The sequence below is a fragment of the Coregonus clupeaformis genome, chromosome 33 (genome assembly GCF_020615455.1).
Source record: "Coregonus clupeaformis isolate EN_2021a chromosome 33, ASM2061545v1, whole genome shotgun sequence".
NCBI classification, from domain to species: Eukaryota; Metazoa; Chordata; class Actinopteri; order Salmoniformes; family Salmonidae; genus Coregonus; species Coregonus clupeaformis.
This window is the reverse complement of record NC_059224.1, coordinates 1366189-1384283: the sequence shown is the minus strand read 5'-3', so window position 1 is coordinate 1384283 and position 18095 is coordinate 1366189. Positions and strand designations below refer to the sequence as shown.

The 18095-nt window shown below is 43.5% G+C and overlaps 2 protein-coding genes across 2 annotated transcripts; one reads left to right on the top strand and one right to left on the bottom strand.

Annotated features, from left to right (window-relative positions):
* Positions 1 to 207: 207 nt before the first annotated feature.
* Positions 208 to 10788, top strand: LOC121555751 (polycystic kidney disease protein 1-like 2). Its single transcript, XM_045210111.1, has 21 exons — positions 208 to 423; positions 549 to 736; positions 844 to 1074; positions 1268 to 1369; positions 1470 to 1648; positions 1766 to 1912; positions 2012 to 2211; positions 2296 to 2528; positions 3996 to 4218; positions 6680 to 7137; positions 7233 to 7329; positions 7472 to 7612; positions 7703 to 7888; positions 8033 to 8363; positions 8469 to 8602; positions 8700 to 8827; positions 8946 to 9106; positions 9224 to 9434; positions 9598 to 9699; positions 9792 to 9923; positions 10092 to 10788. The coding sequence occupies exons 1-21, from the start codon at positions 270 to 272 to the stop codon at positions 10245 to 10247; spliced, it is 3894 nt and encodes a 1297-aa protein (XP_045066046.1). The 5' UTR covers positions 208 to 269; the 3' UTR covers positions 10248 to 10788.
* LOC121555752 (26S proteasome non-ATPase regulatory subunit 7) lies at positions 10548 to 16093 on the bottom strand. Its single transcript, XM_041869585.2, has 7 exons — positions 15926 to 16093; positions 15361 to 15452; positions 15165 to 15257; positions 14966 to 15063; positions 14727 to 14807; positions 14360 to 14451; positions 10548 to 11263 (listed from the first exon to the last, which is right to left on the bottom strand). Exons 1-7 carry the CDS (start codon positions 15997 to 15999, stop codon positions 10834 to 10836), a joined length of 960 nt encoding a protein of 319 aa, XP_041725519.1. The 5' UTR covers positions 16000 to 16093; the 3' UTR covers positions 10548 to 10833.
* Positions 16094 to 18095: the final 2002 nt, after the last annotated feature.

The following is an 18095-nucleotide window of genomic DNA, read 5'->3' as shown; positions in this document are numbered from 1 at the left end:
CCTATAATGAAAATTACAGGCCTCTCTCATCTTTTTAAGTGGGAGAACTTGCACAATTGGTGGCTGACTAAATACTTTTTTCCCCCACTGTATCTTCTAAGATAATGTCCAAGACTTATACTTTAAAGACTATATGATCAAGTAGACAGAATTATGATTACAGTTGTAAATATTACAACATCTTCTATGATTCTCAGATCCTCTTGCCGAGACTTGAAGGAGGGCAGGTGAACAGCACAATCCTTGACCTGGGAAACTACAGCACACTGATGATTGTCGTCCCTTCACCGGACGTAACACTGGTGCTAAAGATGGAGCCCTCAGAGGAAATACCATTTGTACTGTTGCTGGGGTATAAAGACTACCCAAAGGACAAGCAATATATAGCCAAGACTCAGATGCCTCACCAAGGCAATTCACAAGGTGATCAACCTCCTGAACTGACTTCTTGTTAATGGCAGAGACATATAACTATTGTGAAGCACAATGAACAACACTGAGTGTTTAGAAAGATAAATGTGTTTGTGTTGTGTTTATTTTGGGTACAGAGAGATACACCTGGGTCCTGGGTCCCAATGATTTGACAGGAAAGGTTGGGGTGCACTACCTTGTGGTGAGGCCCATTGTAGAAGCAGGGGTTAAATCTGTCAATGCCACTGTGACTGTCACCTCCATTGCTGCTCAGTGCAAATATTGGAATGAAACCAAATCCACCTGGAGTGAAGATGGCTGCAGGGTAAATGCAACAAGTACTACACAACACCTTTATAATAAAATATTGGCACATCATTGCAACCAGGCACTGCTAAAATCAAATGCATAAACTGACTGTGGTCTCCTTAGGTTGGTCCTTTAACCACGCCATTGGTCACTCAGTGCTTATGTAACCATTTGACCTTCTTCGGGAGCGCTTTCTTCGTCATGCCTAACCTTGTGGATGTGTCCCGTACTGCTGAGCTCTTCGCCACCTTCTCAGACAACCCTGTGGTGGTGTGCTTTGTTGGAGCCATCTTCGTTGCTTATCTCTTGGTGGTCGTGTGGGCACGCAAAAAGGACATCCAGGACATAGCCAAGGTCTGTCTTGAACAATCGCTGCTGCCATTTTCTAGACAATTTTTGTCCAGACTATACAGACAACTTGAGAACATGCTACTGTGTTGACCCAATCAGCAGATTTACAGTGCTTAGATTTGCCGGTTTGAGAATGTAACATCCTGTTGGTTTGCTGTTGATGCAGAGTTTTACCTTCAAATGTTACTTGTTGTAGGTGAAGGTGACAGTGCTGGAAGATAATGACCCCTTGGCTGAATACCGTTACATGCTGAATATCAGCACTGGGCATCGGCGTGGTGCGTCCACCTCCTCTCAGGTCAGTAGCAACAGTTCCCACTGCTGCAGGGTATCATATTCTGTTCTCTGATAAAACCACACTCAGTGACCCTGACCCTGACCCTGTGTTGCTGCTGCAGGTTACTGTGACTCTGCTGGGCACGGAGGGAGAGAGTGAGCCACACCACCTCACTGACCCTGACAAGCCTGTGTTTGAGAGGGGTGCAGTGGATACGTTCCTGTTGACCACACCCTTCTCCCTGGGGGAGCTGCAGAGCATCAGGCTGTGGCACGACAACTCAGGGGGGCACCCTGCCTGGTAGGAGAGTGGTTGGGGAGGATGTTTCACAGTAGTAGAGGGACAGATAGATTTGACATTCATTCAAGCTGACGTTTGAAATTGTGGATGTAGTTGACAATAACGGTTTTCATGCAGGTATATAAACAAAGTGATGGTGCAGGATCTAGAAACTGGACAGAAGCGGCACTTCCTGTGTAACTCATGGCTGGCCATAGATATGGGCGAGTGCATCCTTGATAACGTCTTCCCTGTTGCCTCGGACATAGAATTGAAGAAATTCAGGTGAGGTAAAGCATGGATCCACCTTGTTATAGCAACATATGAATCCCAGAACAATTGTCCATCATGTAACTAAATCTTCTTACACTGTATATTCTGCAGTAATCTGTTTTTCATGAAAACGGCAAAGGATTTCCGTGATGGCCACATCTGGTTTTCTGTGATCAGCCGGCCTCCAACGAGCACCTTCACATGTGTCCAGCGAGTCTCCTGCTGTTTCTCTCTGCTGCTCTGCACCATGCTGACCAGCATCATGTTCTGGGGCATCCCTACCGACCCCTCTGAGCAGACCATGGACCTGGGTATGGATGCCTGCACAGTATTGATGGCATTTGCAAATGGTAGGTTTTCAGAACAATAACTCTTTCTTCTTTTTACTCCTGTAGGTCATATCGAGTTCACATGGCAGCAGGTGATGATTGGAATTCAGAGTTCAATCATAATGTTTCCAATTAATCTCCTCATTGTGAGTATCTTCAGAAACACTCGCCCCCGAGAGACGAAGCCTGGAAAGCCCAAGGCAGAGGGGTCCAAGCAGGGGAAGACTGGCAGAGTGTCTCCCTCACAGCCCCCCTCCCCACAGAGGGAGAGAGACCTCACACCAGACACTGTCATCAAGGTAAAAGAAGTAAACAATTTCAACATAATTTATGATCAAGAGTCAGCCTGTTTGCCTCGCCACATTAGCAAAGCTGTTAATACAGTGCATTCGGAAAGTATTCAGACCCCTTCCCTTTTTCCGTATTTTGTTACGTTCTAGACATATTCTAAAATGGATTAAATAACAAAAATCCTCATCAATCTACACACAATACGCCATAATGTCAAAGCGAAAACAGGTTTTTAGAAATTGTTGGAAATGTATAAAAGATAAATAACAGAAATACCTTATTTACATAAGTATTCAGAACCTTTGCTATGAGACTCGAAATTGAGCTCAGGTTCATCCTGTTTGCATTGAGTCCACCTGTGGTAAATTCAATTCATTGGACATGATTTGGAAAGGCACACACCTGTCTATATAAAGTCCCACAGTTGACAGTGTATGTCAGAGCAGAAACCAAGCCATGAGGTCAAAGGAATTGTCCGTAGAGCTCCGAGGCAGGATTGTGTTGAGGCACAGATCTGGGGACGGGTACCAAAAAATTTCTGCAGCATTGAAGGTCCCCAAGAACACAGTGTCCTCCATCATTCTTAAATAGAAGAAGTTTGGAACCACCAAGACTCTAGAATCGGGGGAGAAGGGCCTTGGTCAGGGAGGTGACCAAGAACCCGATGGTCACTCTGACAGAGCTCCAAGTGTTCCTCTGTGGAGATGGGAGAACCTTCCAGAAGGACAACCATCTCTGCAGCACTCCACCAATCAGGCCTTTATGGTAGAGTGGCCAGACGGAAGCCACTCCTCAGTAAAAGGCACATGAGAGCCCGCTTGGAGTTTGCCAAAAGCCACTAAAGGACTCTCAGACCATGAGAAACAAGATTCTCTGGTCTGATGAAACCAAGATTGAACTTTTTGCCTGAATGCCAGGTACCTGGCACCATACCTACGGTGAAGCATGGTGGTGGCAGAATCATGCTGTGGGGGTGTTTTTCAGAGACAGGGACTGGGAAACTAGTCAGGATCGAGGGAAAGATGAACGGAGCAAAGTACAGAGAGATCCTTGATGAAAACCTGCTCCAGAGCGCTCAAGACCTCAGACTGGAGTGAAGGTTCACCTTCCAACAGGACAACGACCCTAAGCACACAGCCAAGACAACGCAGGAGTGGCTTTGGGATAAGTCTCTGAATGTCCTTGAGTGGCCCAGCCAGAGACCGGACTTGAACCCGATCGAACATCTCTAGACAGACCTGAAAATAGCTGTGCAGCGACGCTACCCATCCAACCTGACAGAGCTTGAGAGGATCTGCAGAGAAGAATGGGAGAAACTCCCCAAATACAGGTGTGCCAAGCTTGTAGCATCATACCCAAAAATACTCTAGGCTGTAATCGCTGCCAAAGATGCTTCAATAAGGCTGTAAAGTAACAAAATGTAGAAAAAGTCAAGGGGTCTTTCTGAATGCATTGTATATACGTTATTCTCTCAGGACATAAAGAAGCTTGCTCAGTCACTCTCCAAGGCTATGAAGAGCCCCATTCCACGCCTGGAGTTAGAGATGAAGCCTGGACAACAGACTGATATCAACACTCTGCTCTCTCTGGTGGAGGACATCATCCGGAAGCAGAACCGAGCCGGTGGGGAGTTCTACACTGATGCCTCCAAGAAAGAGGGGGCGCTCATTCTCTCACTAGGAGTAGCTAATCTGCAAGGTACAGCCCGGGGGTTGTCTGCATTGCACTGCTGGTTGATCTGATAACATGTTCTGGTAGCATGTCCAGAGATGCAATATTTACAGTATATAGTGGCCAAAGTTTAATCAATCAATCAAATCGTATTTATAAAGCCCTTTTACATCAGCAGATGTCACAAAGTGCTATACAGAAACCAGGCCTAAAACCCCAAACAGCAAGCAATGCAGATGTAGAAGCATGGTGGCTAGGAAAAACTCCCTAGAAAGGCAGAAACCTAGGAAGAAACCTAGAGAGGAACCAGGCTCTGAGGGGTGGCCAGTCCCCTTCTGGCTGTGCCGGGTGGAGATTATAACAGTACATGGCCATTAAGGCCAGATTTTTCTCCAAGACGTTCAAATGTTCATAGATGACCAGCAGGGTCAAATAATAATCACAGTGGTTGTAGAGGTTGCAACAGGTCAGTACATCAGGAGTAAATGTCACTTGGCTTTTCATAGCCGGGCATTTAGAGGTTGAAATAGCAGGTGCGGTAGAGAGAAAGAGCTGAAAACAGCAGGTCTGGGACAAGGTAGCACGTCCGGTGAACAGGTCAGGGTTCCTTAGCCGCAGGCAGAAGAGTGGAAACTGGAGTAGCAGCACGACCAGGTGGACTGGGGACAGCAGGGAGTCATCAGGCCAGGTAGTCCTGAGGCATGGTCCTAGGCCTCAGGTCCTCCGGGATGTCAGTCAGCCAAAGGATAATCATATGATATATGGCTTAAACCGAAACTCAGAATTTATAACCAGATTAAAAACAGCTAGGATCCAGAACCCTCTGTCACCTTACAAGAAACCAATTGCCTCTGGCAATTAAGGTAAGTAGCTTAGTGGGTAAGAGCGTTGTGCCAGTAACCGAAAGGTCGCTGGTTCTAATCCCCGAGCTGACTAGGTGGAAAAACCTGTCGATGTGCCCTTGAGCAAGGCACTTAACCCTAATTGCTCCTGTAAGTCGCTCTGGATAAGAGCGTCTGCTAAATGACAAAAAAATAAAAAAGGTTTAACGCAATAATTGAAGAAGAGCAGCTAGGGGACGATTTAGGGGAGGTTGAGAATTAACTGTACTTTACATTTTGATTTACATGATATTAAGAGTAACCTTGTTTGATAAAATTCAACAACTGAAACCAGAAATATTATTGGTTAGATACGAAGAGAAACTGGAATGGTAATTTAGAAAAGAAGTGTTCCTGGTTACAAATGTTGTTTCCAAAGCATGGAAGATACATCAAGATAAGCTACACTCAGTATACACAACATTAAGAACCCCTGATCTTTCCAGGACATAGACTGACTAAGTGAATCCAGGTGAATGCTATGATCCCTTATTGATGTCACTTGTTAAATCCACCTCAATCAGTGTAGATGAAGGAGAGGAGACAGGTTAAATACGGATTTGTAAGCCTTGAGACAATTGAGACATGGCTTGTGTATGTGTGCCATTCAGAGGGTGAATGGGCAAGACAAAATATTTAAGTGCCTTTGAACGGGGTATGGTAGTAGGTCCCAGGTGCACCGGTTTGAGTGTATCAAGAACTGCAATGCTGCTGGGTTTTTCACGCGCAACAGTTTCCCGTGTGTATCAAGAATGGTCCACCACCCAAAGGACATCCAACCAACTTGACACAACTGTCAACATGTGCTAGCATCCCTGTGGAATGCTTAACAAACCTTGTACAGTCCATGCCCAAACGAATTGAGGCTGTTCTGAGGGCAAAAGGGGGTGCAACTCAATATTAGGAAGGTGTTCCTAATGTTTTGTTCCTAATGTTTTGTACATTGTTTTTGTCAAAATTGTTCAAGCTCAGTAAATTTGGTTGGGAATAATTTATGGACAACAATATTCAAAAGCTAATTTAAGTCAGGACTGAGACTGGACCACTCAGGAACACTCAATACCTATTGGAAAGCCAATCCGGTGTGTCTTTGGCAATACCCATAACATGATGCTGCCACCACAATACTTGAAAATACAGAGGATCAACAACATTGCATTCACTCCACATCACTGGCCTGTATGACAAAGTGAAAAGAAGGAACCCTGCGTAAAAACATCCACTCCAAATCATCCATTCTGTTTGCAACAAGGCAGTTAAGTAATACTGCAAGACAACACGGCAAAGATATGAACCTTTAAAAATGACATGTTTTGGTCAAATACAACACAGAGTGAAGCCCTCTGTAATTTCAAGTATTGTGGTGGCAGCATCATGTTATGGGTATGCTTGTCACCGGCAGGGAATGGGGAGTTTGTCAGGATCAAAATAAATATGAAAGGAGCAGTTTAATTTTGACTGGGGAGTTTGTATGCATGCATATATATCATTATTTTCTTTGCTACTGCAGATACAGTGTCTTACAAGCCCATGTGGGCTGGGCATCTTGAAAATGCAAGACACTTTCATAATGAAATAAATCAAATCAATCAATGCTGTGTTTTCAGAGACCAGCCTGTGTGGGAGCCCTGAGAAGACTGGGGATGGGAGCCAGAAAAGGAGCAACAACAGCCAGTATCTGTACAGGCAGCTACGTCATGTAGAGAAGGAGCTGAGCCTACTGGGACCCTCTCGCTTCCCCAACCCAGACAGCTACTGCCGGGCAGTGCAGCAGGTCCAGGGCATGAAGGGACTGCTAGAGTCTTCCAGCCTTGGAGGGGACCAGCTGGCTCGAAGCCCCAGCCCAGCAGAGAGCAGTGAGGGAGACAGCAGCAGTAAGAAGCAGGGCGGGCTTCCCTGGTGGTTTGTGTTTATTGGCTGGATACTGGTGTTAGCCACCAGCGGAGTATCAGGATACTTCACCATGATGTATGGGCTGACCTATGGGAAGGACCGCTCTATAAGCTGGCTCATCTCCATGGTTGTGTCTTTCTTTGAGAGCCTCTTCATCACTCAGCCGCTGAAGGTGAGACCTACAGTACAATACATACTGTACAATGTAAAATGTCCTGCATCATGTATCTGAAATCTGGGTATTACTTTGTGGATTTCCTATCACAGGTGCTAGGTTTTGCAGCCTTCTTTGCTCTCGTTCTGAAGAAAGTTGATCAGGAGGAGTATGGGGATCCAAAGTTTGAGGGGGAGCTCCGAAACCCAGGTGCTTTATCTTAAAGCTAATTTCCCATATTTCAGGCATAACGGCATATCCTTTCTGCTTTCCTTATTCGTTATGGATATTCTGTTTACTTGTATATGAGCAAGCTAAGACTAGATACCTTTTACAACCATCTTGTCCACAGATGACCCTGATGCAGTGCGGGCTGTCAGGAGGGATAGCACATGCAGCTTCTACCAGCCCCCTCCTCCCACAGACATCGACAGGATGAGGAACAACATGATCAAGGAGCAGAAGGTCTTCGCCCTCATCAAAGAGATTCTCAGTAAGATGAACCGCTTTTTCATTCACTGCACTGTCATTCACCGCACCTATTGGTTAACACACATGCTTAAGGCCTATGATTCTTTTGCAGCCTACATGGGGTTCATGTGGATGTTGCTCCTGGTGGCGTATGGTCAGAGGGACCCTAACGCTTACTTCCTGACTCAGCACATTCGGCAGAGCTTCAGCCAAGGGATCTCAGACAGCATGAGCCACGGAAATGTGTTCACCTGGGCAAATACCTCTCTTCTCAGCAACCTCTTCGGAGAGAACCCAGGTAGCATTCTCAAAAGAGGAGGTTTATTTCATAGAGAACGTTAATTTCTAGAAGGTTAAAGAGAAATTGTATAGATGAAAGCGTGCTAGCGTTTTGTCTTTTAGTTATTCTTTGCCTTAACATTTTCTGCATGCTGTGTTATAGGTTTCATCACAGATGGGAACTCCAAACTGGTTGGTAATGCCCGTCTTCGCCAGGTGAGGGTGCAGAAGAACTCCTGCCGCATCGCCCGCTCCATGCGCCAGTCTGTTCCTGACTGTCATGCTCCATACTCATGGGAGGTGGAGGACATGGGCTCCTATGGGCCAGGCTGGAACCGCTCGGGGAGTGAAAACACCTCAAAGACCCTCCGCAGCCCCTGGCAATACCAAACCCAGGCCCGACTCAGAGCCCAACCTATCTGGGGTAGTGTGGTTCTCTACCGGGGAGGGGGGTTTGTGGTGGACCTGGGCCCTGACTCACAGAACGCTAGCAGGTAAATTAACATTGACCAAATGTTTAAAAATTATCAGAGTTATCAAACCATATTTGTGGTAGAGAAATATGTTATTTTATTCATGCATGTCTTCTGTCCCTGCAGTACCCTTCAGTATCTGTTTGACAACACCTGGCTTGATATGTTCACCCGGGCAGTCTTTGTAGAGTTCACCGTGTACAATGCCAATGTCAACCTCTTCTGCATTGTCACACTCATGCTGGAGACCACAGCTGTAGGTGAGACAGTTGTTATATCACTCCATGAATACAGCACAAAGTAAGTATTTAAAGGCACCCAAAGCTCAGATTGTCAGCACCTGTCTTATTCTCTCAGGAGCGTTCCAGTTTCGCAGTGAGCTGCAGAGTGTCCGACTGTACCAGTCCACCGGTGGACTCCACATCTTTGTCATGGCCTCTGAGGTCATCTATTTCCTCTTTATCCTCTACTACATGTTTGTTCAGGTAAGCTGTAATTTAAATACCTTTCTTATGTGTAAAGAGTATAAAATCAGTGCCACAATGGTCTAGTGCCATTGTTCTGGAATTCCTCCTCAGTCTAACTATTCTCATCTCCTCACAGGGAAAGCTGATGAAGCAGCAGAAGTGGGCTTACTTCAAGACAAAGTGGAACCTGCTGGAGCTTGCCATCATCCTCCTGAGCTGGAGCGCATTGTCTGTCTTCATCAAGAGGACCCTGTTAGGGAACCGGGACATGGAGTACTACCACAACCATAAAGACCAGTGAGTTCACACTGGGTTGGGGTATCATGGGTTTCTGCTTTACTTTCGCTAGTCTTTTATCCCTATTGTTGGTCAGTTGCTTCTGTGTGATGTTAAACTTCTCCGCTCTCTGTCCAGGTTTGCCAGTTTCCATGAAACAGCCATAGCAGATGCAGTGCTGGGGTATCTGATCGCATTCCTGGTGCTACTGGCTACAGTCAAACTGTGGCATCTGCTGAGGCTCAACCCCAAGCTACACATGATCACAGCCACACTGCAACGGGCCTGGACAGACATATCAGGCTTCCTCGTGGTCATCACCATTATGTTCCTGGCCTATTCTATTGCTGTAAGGGTCTTTCTGAAACACCTAGCCTATAAGTTGTCCATGGTGCTGTCATTCTCCAACTTCATCCTCATTCTCTTCTTATGTGATGTTGTGCTTGTGTATGATGGGTGTCCCCTTGACTTGCAGTGTGAGTGACTAAACTGTGATCATTCTCCGTCTGCAGTCTAATCTGATGTATGGCTGGAAGCTGTACTCATATAGGACTCTCCTGGATTCTGCTCTAGCCATGGTCAGCTTGCAACTGGGCATCTTCAACTATGACGAGGTTAGTAGAGGACAGCTCTACTAGACTGATTACTGCTGTAGTCATGATGGTAGCGTTGTGATTAAATTCTGTAACTTCTCCTTCTAATCCAGGTTCTTGATTACAACCCGGTGCTTGGTGCGTTCCTCATCGGCTCCTGCATTATATTCATGACCTTTGTGGTTCTGAACCTGTTCATCTCTGTCATCCTGGTGGCGTTCACTCAAGAGCAAATGCATCACAAGGTACTGTGCATCAATCTTACACTATGTAAAATTAACCTTGTTCTGGTCATATTAGGTCTTATTTGAACATCAATATATCAGAATCAACCGGGACCAATACCTTAATACATTTCGACTGAGGCGGTCACTTGACTATCCATTCTGAGCTGTCTGTTCACTGTTCCACAGCCCTCAGAGGAGGAGGAGATAGTGGATCTGATGCTGATGAAGCTCTGCAACTTGTTTGGAATCAAAATTAAGAAGAAGGAAGACAGTGACAGCCCCAAGGAGAATGGCATGACTGCCTCAGCAACTAACAAAGGATTCTTCACTATATCCTCATAGATGATTACTTCTAAGTACTGGTGTACCACTCTGTATGTATTCATAGGGAGCTGTCATTTTCTGTTCTGTTGCTTCATAGGAGCGGTGATGCATTTTGTTGACTTGTTGCCTCTAGCCGTTTAATTATCTAATATATCATGCATGAATGAGGCTATTTGTGCCGTTTTGTGATCTAATGCAAAGCTTTAAAAATATGTTAAGAGGAAATAACAGCTCCTTCTTTTCCCTCACACTTTTCTGTCACAAATACACACATGTATGGTTACTATGGTAATGTGAGGAGTAGACAACACTGAGGAGTAGAGCAGGATAAAAATATAATTCAAATGTTGTTGTATTCATGTTTGTTGTGAAATTAATAGCAAACTAGTATTTTGTCAACATTAACCAAATGAGCTACATAAGAATGAAAAATGATTAGACTTATGTGGAGTAGATAACCAAATAGCCAATTCCCTTCACTCTTTTAATACATAAAGAAAATGCGAGGGTCTTCTTCATAAAAAAAAAAAGATAAATAGTGTCCGACAGGTGGGAAGAACAAAAACAAACAGTCAGTCCGTAGTCAGAAATCAGCATTGCTTCCTCATTTTTTCTCCTTCTTATCTTTCTTAGTGTCTCCCTTCTCTTTTTCCTTGTCCTCTTTCTTCTCTTTCTTGCTGTCATCTTTTTCCTGGCCTTCCTTCTTCTCTGCATCTCGGTTGGCGATCTTGTTGTTGATGAGGTTGTGAAGAGCAACCACGGAGCGAATGAGTGAAGCCAGGTAAACCACCAGCATCTGGTCATTGGTCTTGAGGTAAAATGCCTTGATGAACTCTTGAAGGTTGACGTCAGGCAGCAGGTTGAAGACGTCCTGCAGCTGGTAGATGATCTGGTGGTTGATGGGCAGCTTACCTGTGGCAACTTTCTCCAAATACCCTTTGATATCCACTAACTTGCAGTTGAGGCCCTTTAGGCCGTGCACCTGGTTGGTGATGCGTTGAGACAGGGTGCCAACTGTTGTGTCCTTGATGTCTCTGGATAGAGATACAAAACATTTTATTTCAGCGACTTGCATGTTTTAAGTCAACCGGTTTCCCTTTTTGGTGGCAAAACTGGCCTTACATTTTTATGGTAAGAATCAGACCTGGGTCCAAATACTAGTTAAAATTGTTCAATTACTTTCACATACACTACCAGTCAAAAGTTTGGACACACCTACTCATTCAAGGGTTTTTCTTTATTTTTTACATCGTAGAATACAGTGAGGAAAAACTAAGAAATAACACATTGGAATCATGTATTAACCAAAAATGTGTTAAACATGCTTCCCATGTAACTGAGATTCTTCAAATAGCCACCCTTTGCCTTGGATGACAGCTTTACACACACTAGGCATTCTCTCCACCAGCTTGGCTGAGGTAGTCACCTGGAATGCATTTCAATCTTAACAGGTGTGCCTTCTTAAAAGTTCATTTGTGGAATTTATTTCCATCACGTTTGAGCCAATCTGTTGTGTTGTGACAAGGTAGGGGTACTGAAGATAATGCCCTATTTGGTAAAATACCAAGTCCACATTCAAGAACAACTCAATTAAGCAAGAGAAACGACAGTCCATCATTACTTTAAGACATGAAGGTCAGTCAATACGGAACATTTCAAGAACTTTTAAAGTTTCTTCAAGTGCAGTCCCAAAAACCATTAAGCGCTATGATGAAACTGGCTCTCATGAGGACTGCCACAGGAATGGAATACCCAGAGTTACCTCTGCTGCAGAGGATAAGTTCATTCGAGTTACCAGCCTCAGAAATTGCAGCCCAAATAAATGCTTCACAGAGTTCAAGTAACAGACACATCTCAACATCAACTTCAGAGGAGACTGTGTGAATCAGGCCTTCATGGTCAAATTGCTGAAAAGAAACCACTACTAAAGGACACCAATAAGAAGAAGAGACTTGCTTGGGCCAAGAAACACGAGCAAGGGACATTAGACCAGTGGAAACGTGTCCTTTGGTCTGGAGTCCAAATTTGAGATATTTGGCTCCAACCGCCGTGTCTTTGTGAGACGGTGCGGGTGAACGGATGTTCTCTGCATGTGTAGTTCCCACCGTAAAGCATGGAGGAGGTGGTGTTATGGTGTGGGGGTGCTTTGCTGGTGACACTGTCTGTGATTTACTTAGAATTCAAGGCACAGTTAACCAGCATGGCTACCACAGCCTTCTGCAGCGATACGCCATCACATCTGATTTGGGCTTAGTGGGACTATCATTTGTTTTTCAACAGGACAATGACCCAACACACCTCCAGGCTGTGTAAGTGCTATTTTACCAAGAAGGAGGGTGATGGAGCGCTGCATCAGATGACCTGGCCTCCACAATCCTCCGACCTCAACCCAATTGAGATGGTTTAGGATGAGTCGGACCGCAGAGTGAAGTGCTCAGCATGTGGGAACTCCTTCAAGACTGTTGGAAAAGCATTCCAGATGAAGCTGGTTGAGATAATGCCAATAGTGTGCAAAGCTGTCATCAAGGCAAAGGGTGGCTATTTGAAGAATCTCAAAAATAAAATATATTTTGATTTGTTTAACACTTTTTTTGGTTACTACATGATTCCATATGTGTTATTTCATAGTTTTGATGTCTTCACTATTATTCTACAATGTAAAAATAAATAAAAACCCTTGAATGAGTAGGTGTCCTAACTTTTGACTGGTACTGTACATTTAAAGTACGTATTCAGAAACATTTCATTTGAAAAGTAGTTGAATATTTTAGTGTACACTGAACAAAAATATAACCGCAACATGTAAAGTGTTGCTCCCATGTTTCATGAGCTGAAATAAAATATCCCAGAAATGTTCCATACGCACAAAGTTTTTTCTTTCAAATGTAGGGCACTAATTTGTTTACATCCCTCTTTGTGAGCATTTATCCTTTGTGTCATTACACAGGTGCCACTTTTGCTGGGGACAATAAAAGGCCACTTTAAAATGTGCAGTTTTATCACACAACACAATGCCACAGATGTCTCAAGTTGAGGGAGCGTGCAATTGGCATGCTGACTGCAGGGATGTTCACCAGAGCTGTTGCCAGAGAATTTAATGTTCATTTCTCTACCATAAGCCGCCTCCAACGTCCAACCGGCCTCACAACCGCAGACCACATGTATGGCGTCGTGTGGGCGAGCGGTTTGCTGATGTCAACATTGGGAACAGAGTGCCCTATGGTGGTGGTGGTATGGTATGGGCAGGCATAAGCTACGAAAAATTTTATCGCTGGCAATTTGAATGCACAGAGAAACCGTGTCGAGATCCTGAGGCCCATTGTCGTGCCATTCATCCACCGCCATTTTCAGCATGATAATGCACGGCCCCATGTCTCAAGAATCTGTACAGAATTCCTGGAAGCTGAAAATGTCCCAGTTCTTCCATGGCCTGCATACTCACCAGACATGTCACCCATTGAGCATGTTTGGGATGCTCTGGATCGACATGTACAACAGCGTGTTCCAGTTCCCGCCAATATCTAGCAACTTCGCTGGAGGAGTGGGAAAACATTCTACAGGCCACAATCAACAGCCTGATAAACTCTATGCGAAGGAGATGTGTCGCGCTGCATGAGGCAAATGGTGGTCACACCAGATACTGACTGGTTTTCTGATCAACACCCCTACTTTTTATTTTTTTAAGATATCTGTGACCAACAGATGCATATCTGTATTCCCAGTCATGTGAAATCCATAGATTAGGGCCTAATTTATTTATTTAAATTGACTGATTTCCTTATATGAACTGTAACTCAGTAAAATCTTTGAAATTGTTGCATGTTGCGTTTATATTTTTGTTCAGTATATTTAGAAATACACTTGGAAAGCATTTGAAAATACTAAAATACACTGACTCAAATACACACCCATGCACTTAACTCTGGTATTTGAACATAGTATTTGAAATAGGTATTTGAAAATGGTCTCAAACACAATTTGCTAGACTATTTCGTTTTTTACAAATAACCATTCAAATACTCTAATAAAAGTACTTGTATTTGAACCCAGGTCTGGTATGAAAAAATTATGAGCAATAATACAAGGAACAAGTACATACACATTGACCACATGCTTGGGTCCAGTCTTACCGGAGTAAATGCTCCACGCCCACTTCCTCTGCTTCTTCAGCGCCAATCTCACTGGTGACATGTTCAAATGTCTTGGATGTGGGAGTGCCATCCTAAAAACAAAAGGAATGTTCCAACCATTAGACCTTCTTCTCAAGCGAGTTTATCAGTTTTCCTCAACATTAAAGCTCAAAAAGGCATCCGTTGCTCCACAACATAACAAACTGATTTTTACAGTGACATTCTTTCTAATCCTACAATTTTTAGATTTTACTTAGTGGTAGATGTAAGACTGACATGCAGCATAAACCTTTGTTGCAGAGGTAATAGTAGAGAATTGTAATTCCACTATTACATTCTTTCAATAATTCCACTGATAAAAACGTACATCATGCACTTCCTCCACAGATATGTAGGCCTCTGTTGGTAGACCCAGGTCTTTCGGTTTCACATCAATGATGACTAAAACCTAAAACGACCAAAAAATCCAATTAAAATCTTTGTACCATAGTATATTTATTATTATATTTACTACAGTGACATCAGTAGTAATTGGCTAATTGCTAAGTAAAAAATTACATCAACGTTTTGTATTAAATTCAACTAAAATGTTGTACTTATACTTACAGAATTGGTACAATATTGCTTCACGAGTTCATTGATGGCAATGTCATTCTTGTGCAGTTTGGGGCCTGTGTGATACCAACCAACTATTCTTTCTCTTGCTGAAACACAATGGGGATACATGTTCAAGTTCAATCACATTGTAGAGTAAAATCTAGTGTTATTAAAATGCATACTAATTTACAAAGAACTCCATTCTTACCATTGACTTTCTTGAACATGTTATACATGTTCTCCAAATAGTCATGGTCCAGGAACCACACAGAATCATCCTTGTCATCCTCGTCAAAGGGCACTGTAAGAAGAGCAGGGGGGAGATCAGCCATATCAACAAGAAACCAGAGTGTTATCAAAGAATGGACCGTGGTTATAGAAAGAGGTAACGTTAGGAAACTCACCTGCAAAGCTGTTGGACACATCAAGAACCTTCTTATGCCATGAGCCGAGTAGTACACCCACAACCCTCTTCTGACTTCCAACTTTACCGATTCTGATCAAATTCAGAATGAGAATAGGCTGTTAGCTACAGACATGGGGTTTCTGAACTGTCTTTGCTACAGACATGTGACAGTGACATCCCTGACTAGAGAGCGGATGGCGCTAACGCGTTACAAGCTGGTTAACATTATCTAGCTACAATAGCTAATAAAGTGCATAAAACGATGCACTAATCGTAGAGGAAACCTGCAATTTGTGTAATATGAGAACATGTTGTGTATCTAGCTAGCTACTAGCTATACTGGATAGCAGGTGAATCAGAGCCTTCTGAGGTGAATCAGCTATCTAGCTACACAGTAGCTAGTTAGATAACGTTAGCTTGCTTGCTCTAACGTTAACTTACTGTCGCTAGCTAGTCGCTAACGTTAGTTAGCTATCTAAACTGTACTGTTATTTGGGAAACAACAATGAGTCCACATTTTTTAACAATCATCAACAACTGTCGAGCTCATTCGAATCCTTTACCTGTTAAAATGATCCACCACACTCAGGAGCACCAAGGGATGGACAATAACTTTTTCAACAGCTAACTCCGGCATGTTTATGTGTGAATTGAATTAAATATTAAATATTTTCGCCATAGAGCACAACAACCACAACCACTGTCAGTGCTCCACGATCCCTTCTTCTTCAGTGGGGTTTATCAGCGGTTGGCATCCAACGTTATGGTGCATTACCGCCACCTACTGTACTGGAGTGTAGGCCAGAGACAGGGAGAAACGAAATCCTACCTGCCAGCCCCGTTGCTCTTAAACAAGTTAACAAAATATGTGAGACTATATCTAATGACGTTCTACTCAATATACTCTTTAAACTAATTTTCTGTATCCCCTTCTCCCTCATACTAGATCTCATCCTCTCTCTTTCCCTCTGATACTGCCCACACTGTAGCAATACATGCTCCACTGTCTCTGTTTCCTGACAATAATCACACTTTCCTGTTGGATGCTTTCCTATCACATTTAATGTCTTATTCAACTGGCTGTGTCCCACCCTTAATCGACTTTCCTCTGTACTTGAAATACATGCCTTTCCTTATTATCTCTATTCCACTGCTCCTACCATCTCTGCACCAACACTTTATATACCTTTGCCTTGCTCATTGAAACTTCAACAACAGCATCCCCACTACTAAGTGCTTGTTTAGCCTGTTCATCTACTGCCTCGCTCCCCTCCACCCCCACATGGGCTGGGACACAAGTAAATCTTATCTGAATACCCATCTGTTTAATCCTGCCATGGGTTTGTAGCACCTCTTAAAGCAGGTATTGTCTGCTACGTGAGCAAAAGGACTGGAGACTCAACAACACTGCACATGAATCAGAGCAAATAACTACCCTGTCTTGTTTGACTTCCTCCACCCCCACTGCAAGACCAACAGTTTGGCCATCAGCTCCGCCGTATATACAGCCAGCTGATCTGTAATACGTTTCCTGACTTCCATCCCACAACTCCACAATCCCACAATCCTTTGCTTAGGGTCTTGTGACCAAAGAGCCAAAGTGGATCGATTTGTCAAACTGCGCAAAAAAATGCTCCGTTTGGATTGTAACGTGCATTTTGCATTCATTTGAGTATCCTTTCAACAAAAAAATGTCGGTGTGGGAAATATCATAAATGCATTTGGCAAGCTATTTTTTTTTTACCCAAACGAGTCGAGAACATACTTTGTGTAGATTCATTGCGAAGTTCCAGTTCAAGCTTTTTTTGTATGGATTCCTCCATGGGTTGGGTTGTCCCTGGTTTCAACACTAGAGGGCTGGAAATGCATAAATAAGCTCTTAGAGTTGGGGCTTCACTTTATAGTGAACTCTCTTCTTGCATTTCTTCAGAGTTAATAATAATCGGCCCTTGGTAACTTCATTACCCTCATGCTCATCCAAGGTTAGTAGTAGTTGCCACATGCTGTGTGGATGCAGGCCTCACCCTGGGTGTGTTATCTAAGGTACATAATATTTACAATTCTGGTTGTATGGTGTTTTCTACTAAGGTTGATGAGGCTTCTTGTGATGGAGGAGTTAGGGTAGTGCCTTTATAAACTAATAATGAGCAGTTTATAAACTACTTATAACCCTCTTTATAAATCCTTAGGTTGTTAGGTTGTTACAAGCTGGGCAGGGAGCTATTCTATCGCTGGCCTACTGTATTGTCTATTTTACTTCAAATGTAGCCTACTGGTCAAACTATTTTTTTGATTAACCGTTTTCTTGTGTCCACCATAGGTGACAAATTAAGATGTCACCACTGAACAGAAAGTATTGGGAAGGGTGGTCAGAGAGGCCTAGTTATCAACAGAATCAGAGGGACAATAAAGGCATAAAATCCCAAGGACAGGGTCATAAACACTAAGGCTGCAGGTCGTTTGAAGTTTCTTTTTCAGTGCTCCTTTCTTTTTATAGAAAGAGTAATGAACTTGTGAATTTGAAACAACTGACGAAACATTTGCTGTTTATTAACTCAATGCACTGAGAAAGTAATGATCAAACGCAGATTTAGACCATGGCATGTGAATGGCTATTTTAGGAGGTATGTGGTGAGTGCAGTGGTGAGATTAGGTATATGATTAGGTCTCTGCATTGTTGGGAATGGGCTCATAAGTAAGCATTTCACGGTGAAGTCTACACCTGTTGTATTT

Excerpts from the sequence above, each read along its gene's own strand:
- LOC121555752 (XM_041869585.2), bottom strand. The coding sequence starts at position 15,999 with ATGCCGGAGTTAGCTGTTGAAAAAGTTATTGTCCATCCCTTGGTGCTC. Across the intron at positions 15,258-15,360 it reads TGTGTCCAACAGCTTTGCAG|TGCCCTTTGACGAGGATGAC; the intron begins GTGAGTTTCCTA and ends CTCTTCTTACAG. Across the intron at positions 15,064-15,164 it reads CATGTTCAAGAAAGTCAATG|CAAGAGAAAGAATAGTTGGT; the intron begins GTAAGAATGGAG and ends ATTGTGTTTCAG.
- LOC121555751 (XM_045210111.1), top strand. The coding sequence starts at position 270 with ATGATTGTCGTCCCTTCACCGGACGTAACACTGGTGCTAAAGATGGAG. Across the intron at positions 2,212-2,295 it reads TGAGCAGACCATGGACCTGG|GTCATATCGAGTTCACATGG; the intron begins GTATGGATGCCT and ends TTACTCCTGTAG. Across the intron at positions 8,828-8,945 it reads TCTACTACATGTTTGTTCAG|GGAAAGCTGATGAAGCAGCA; the intron begins GTAAGCTGTAAT and ends ATCTCCTCACAG.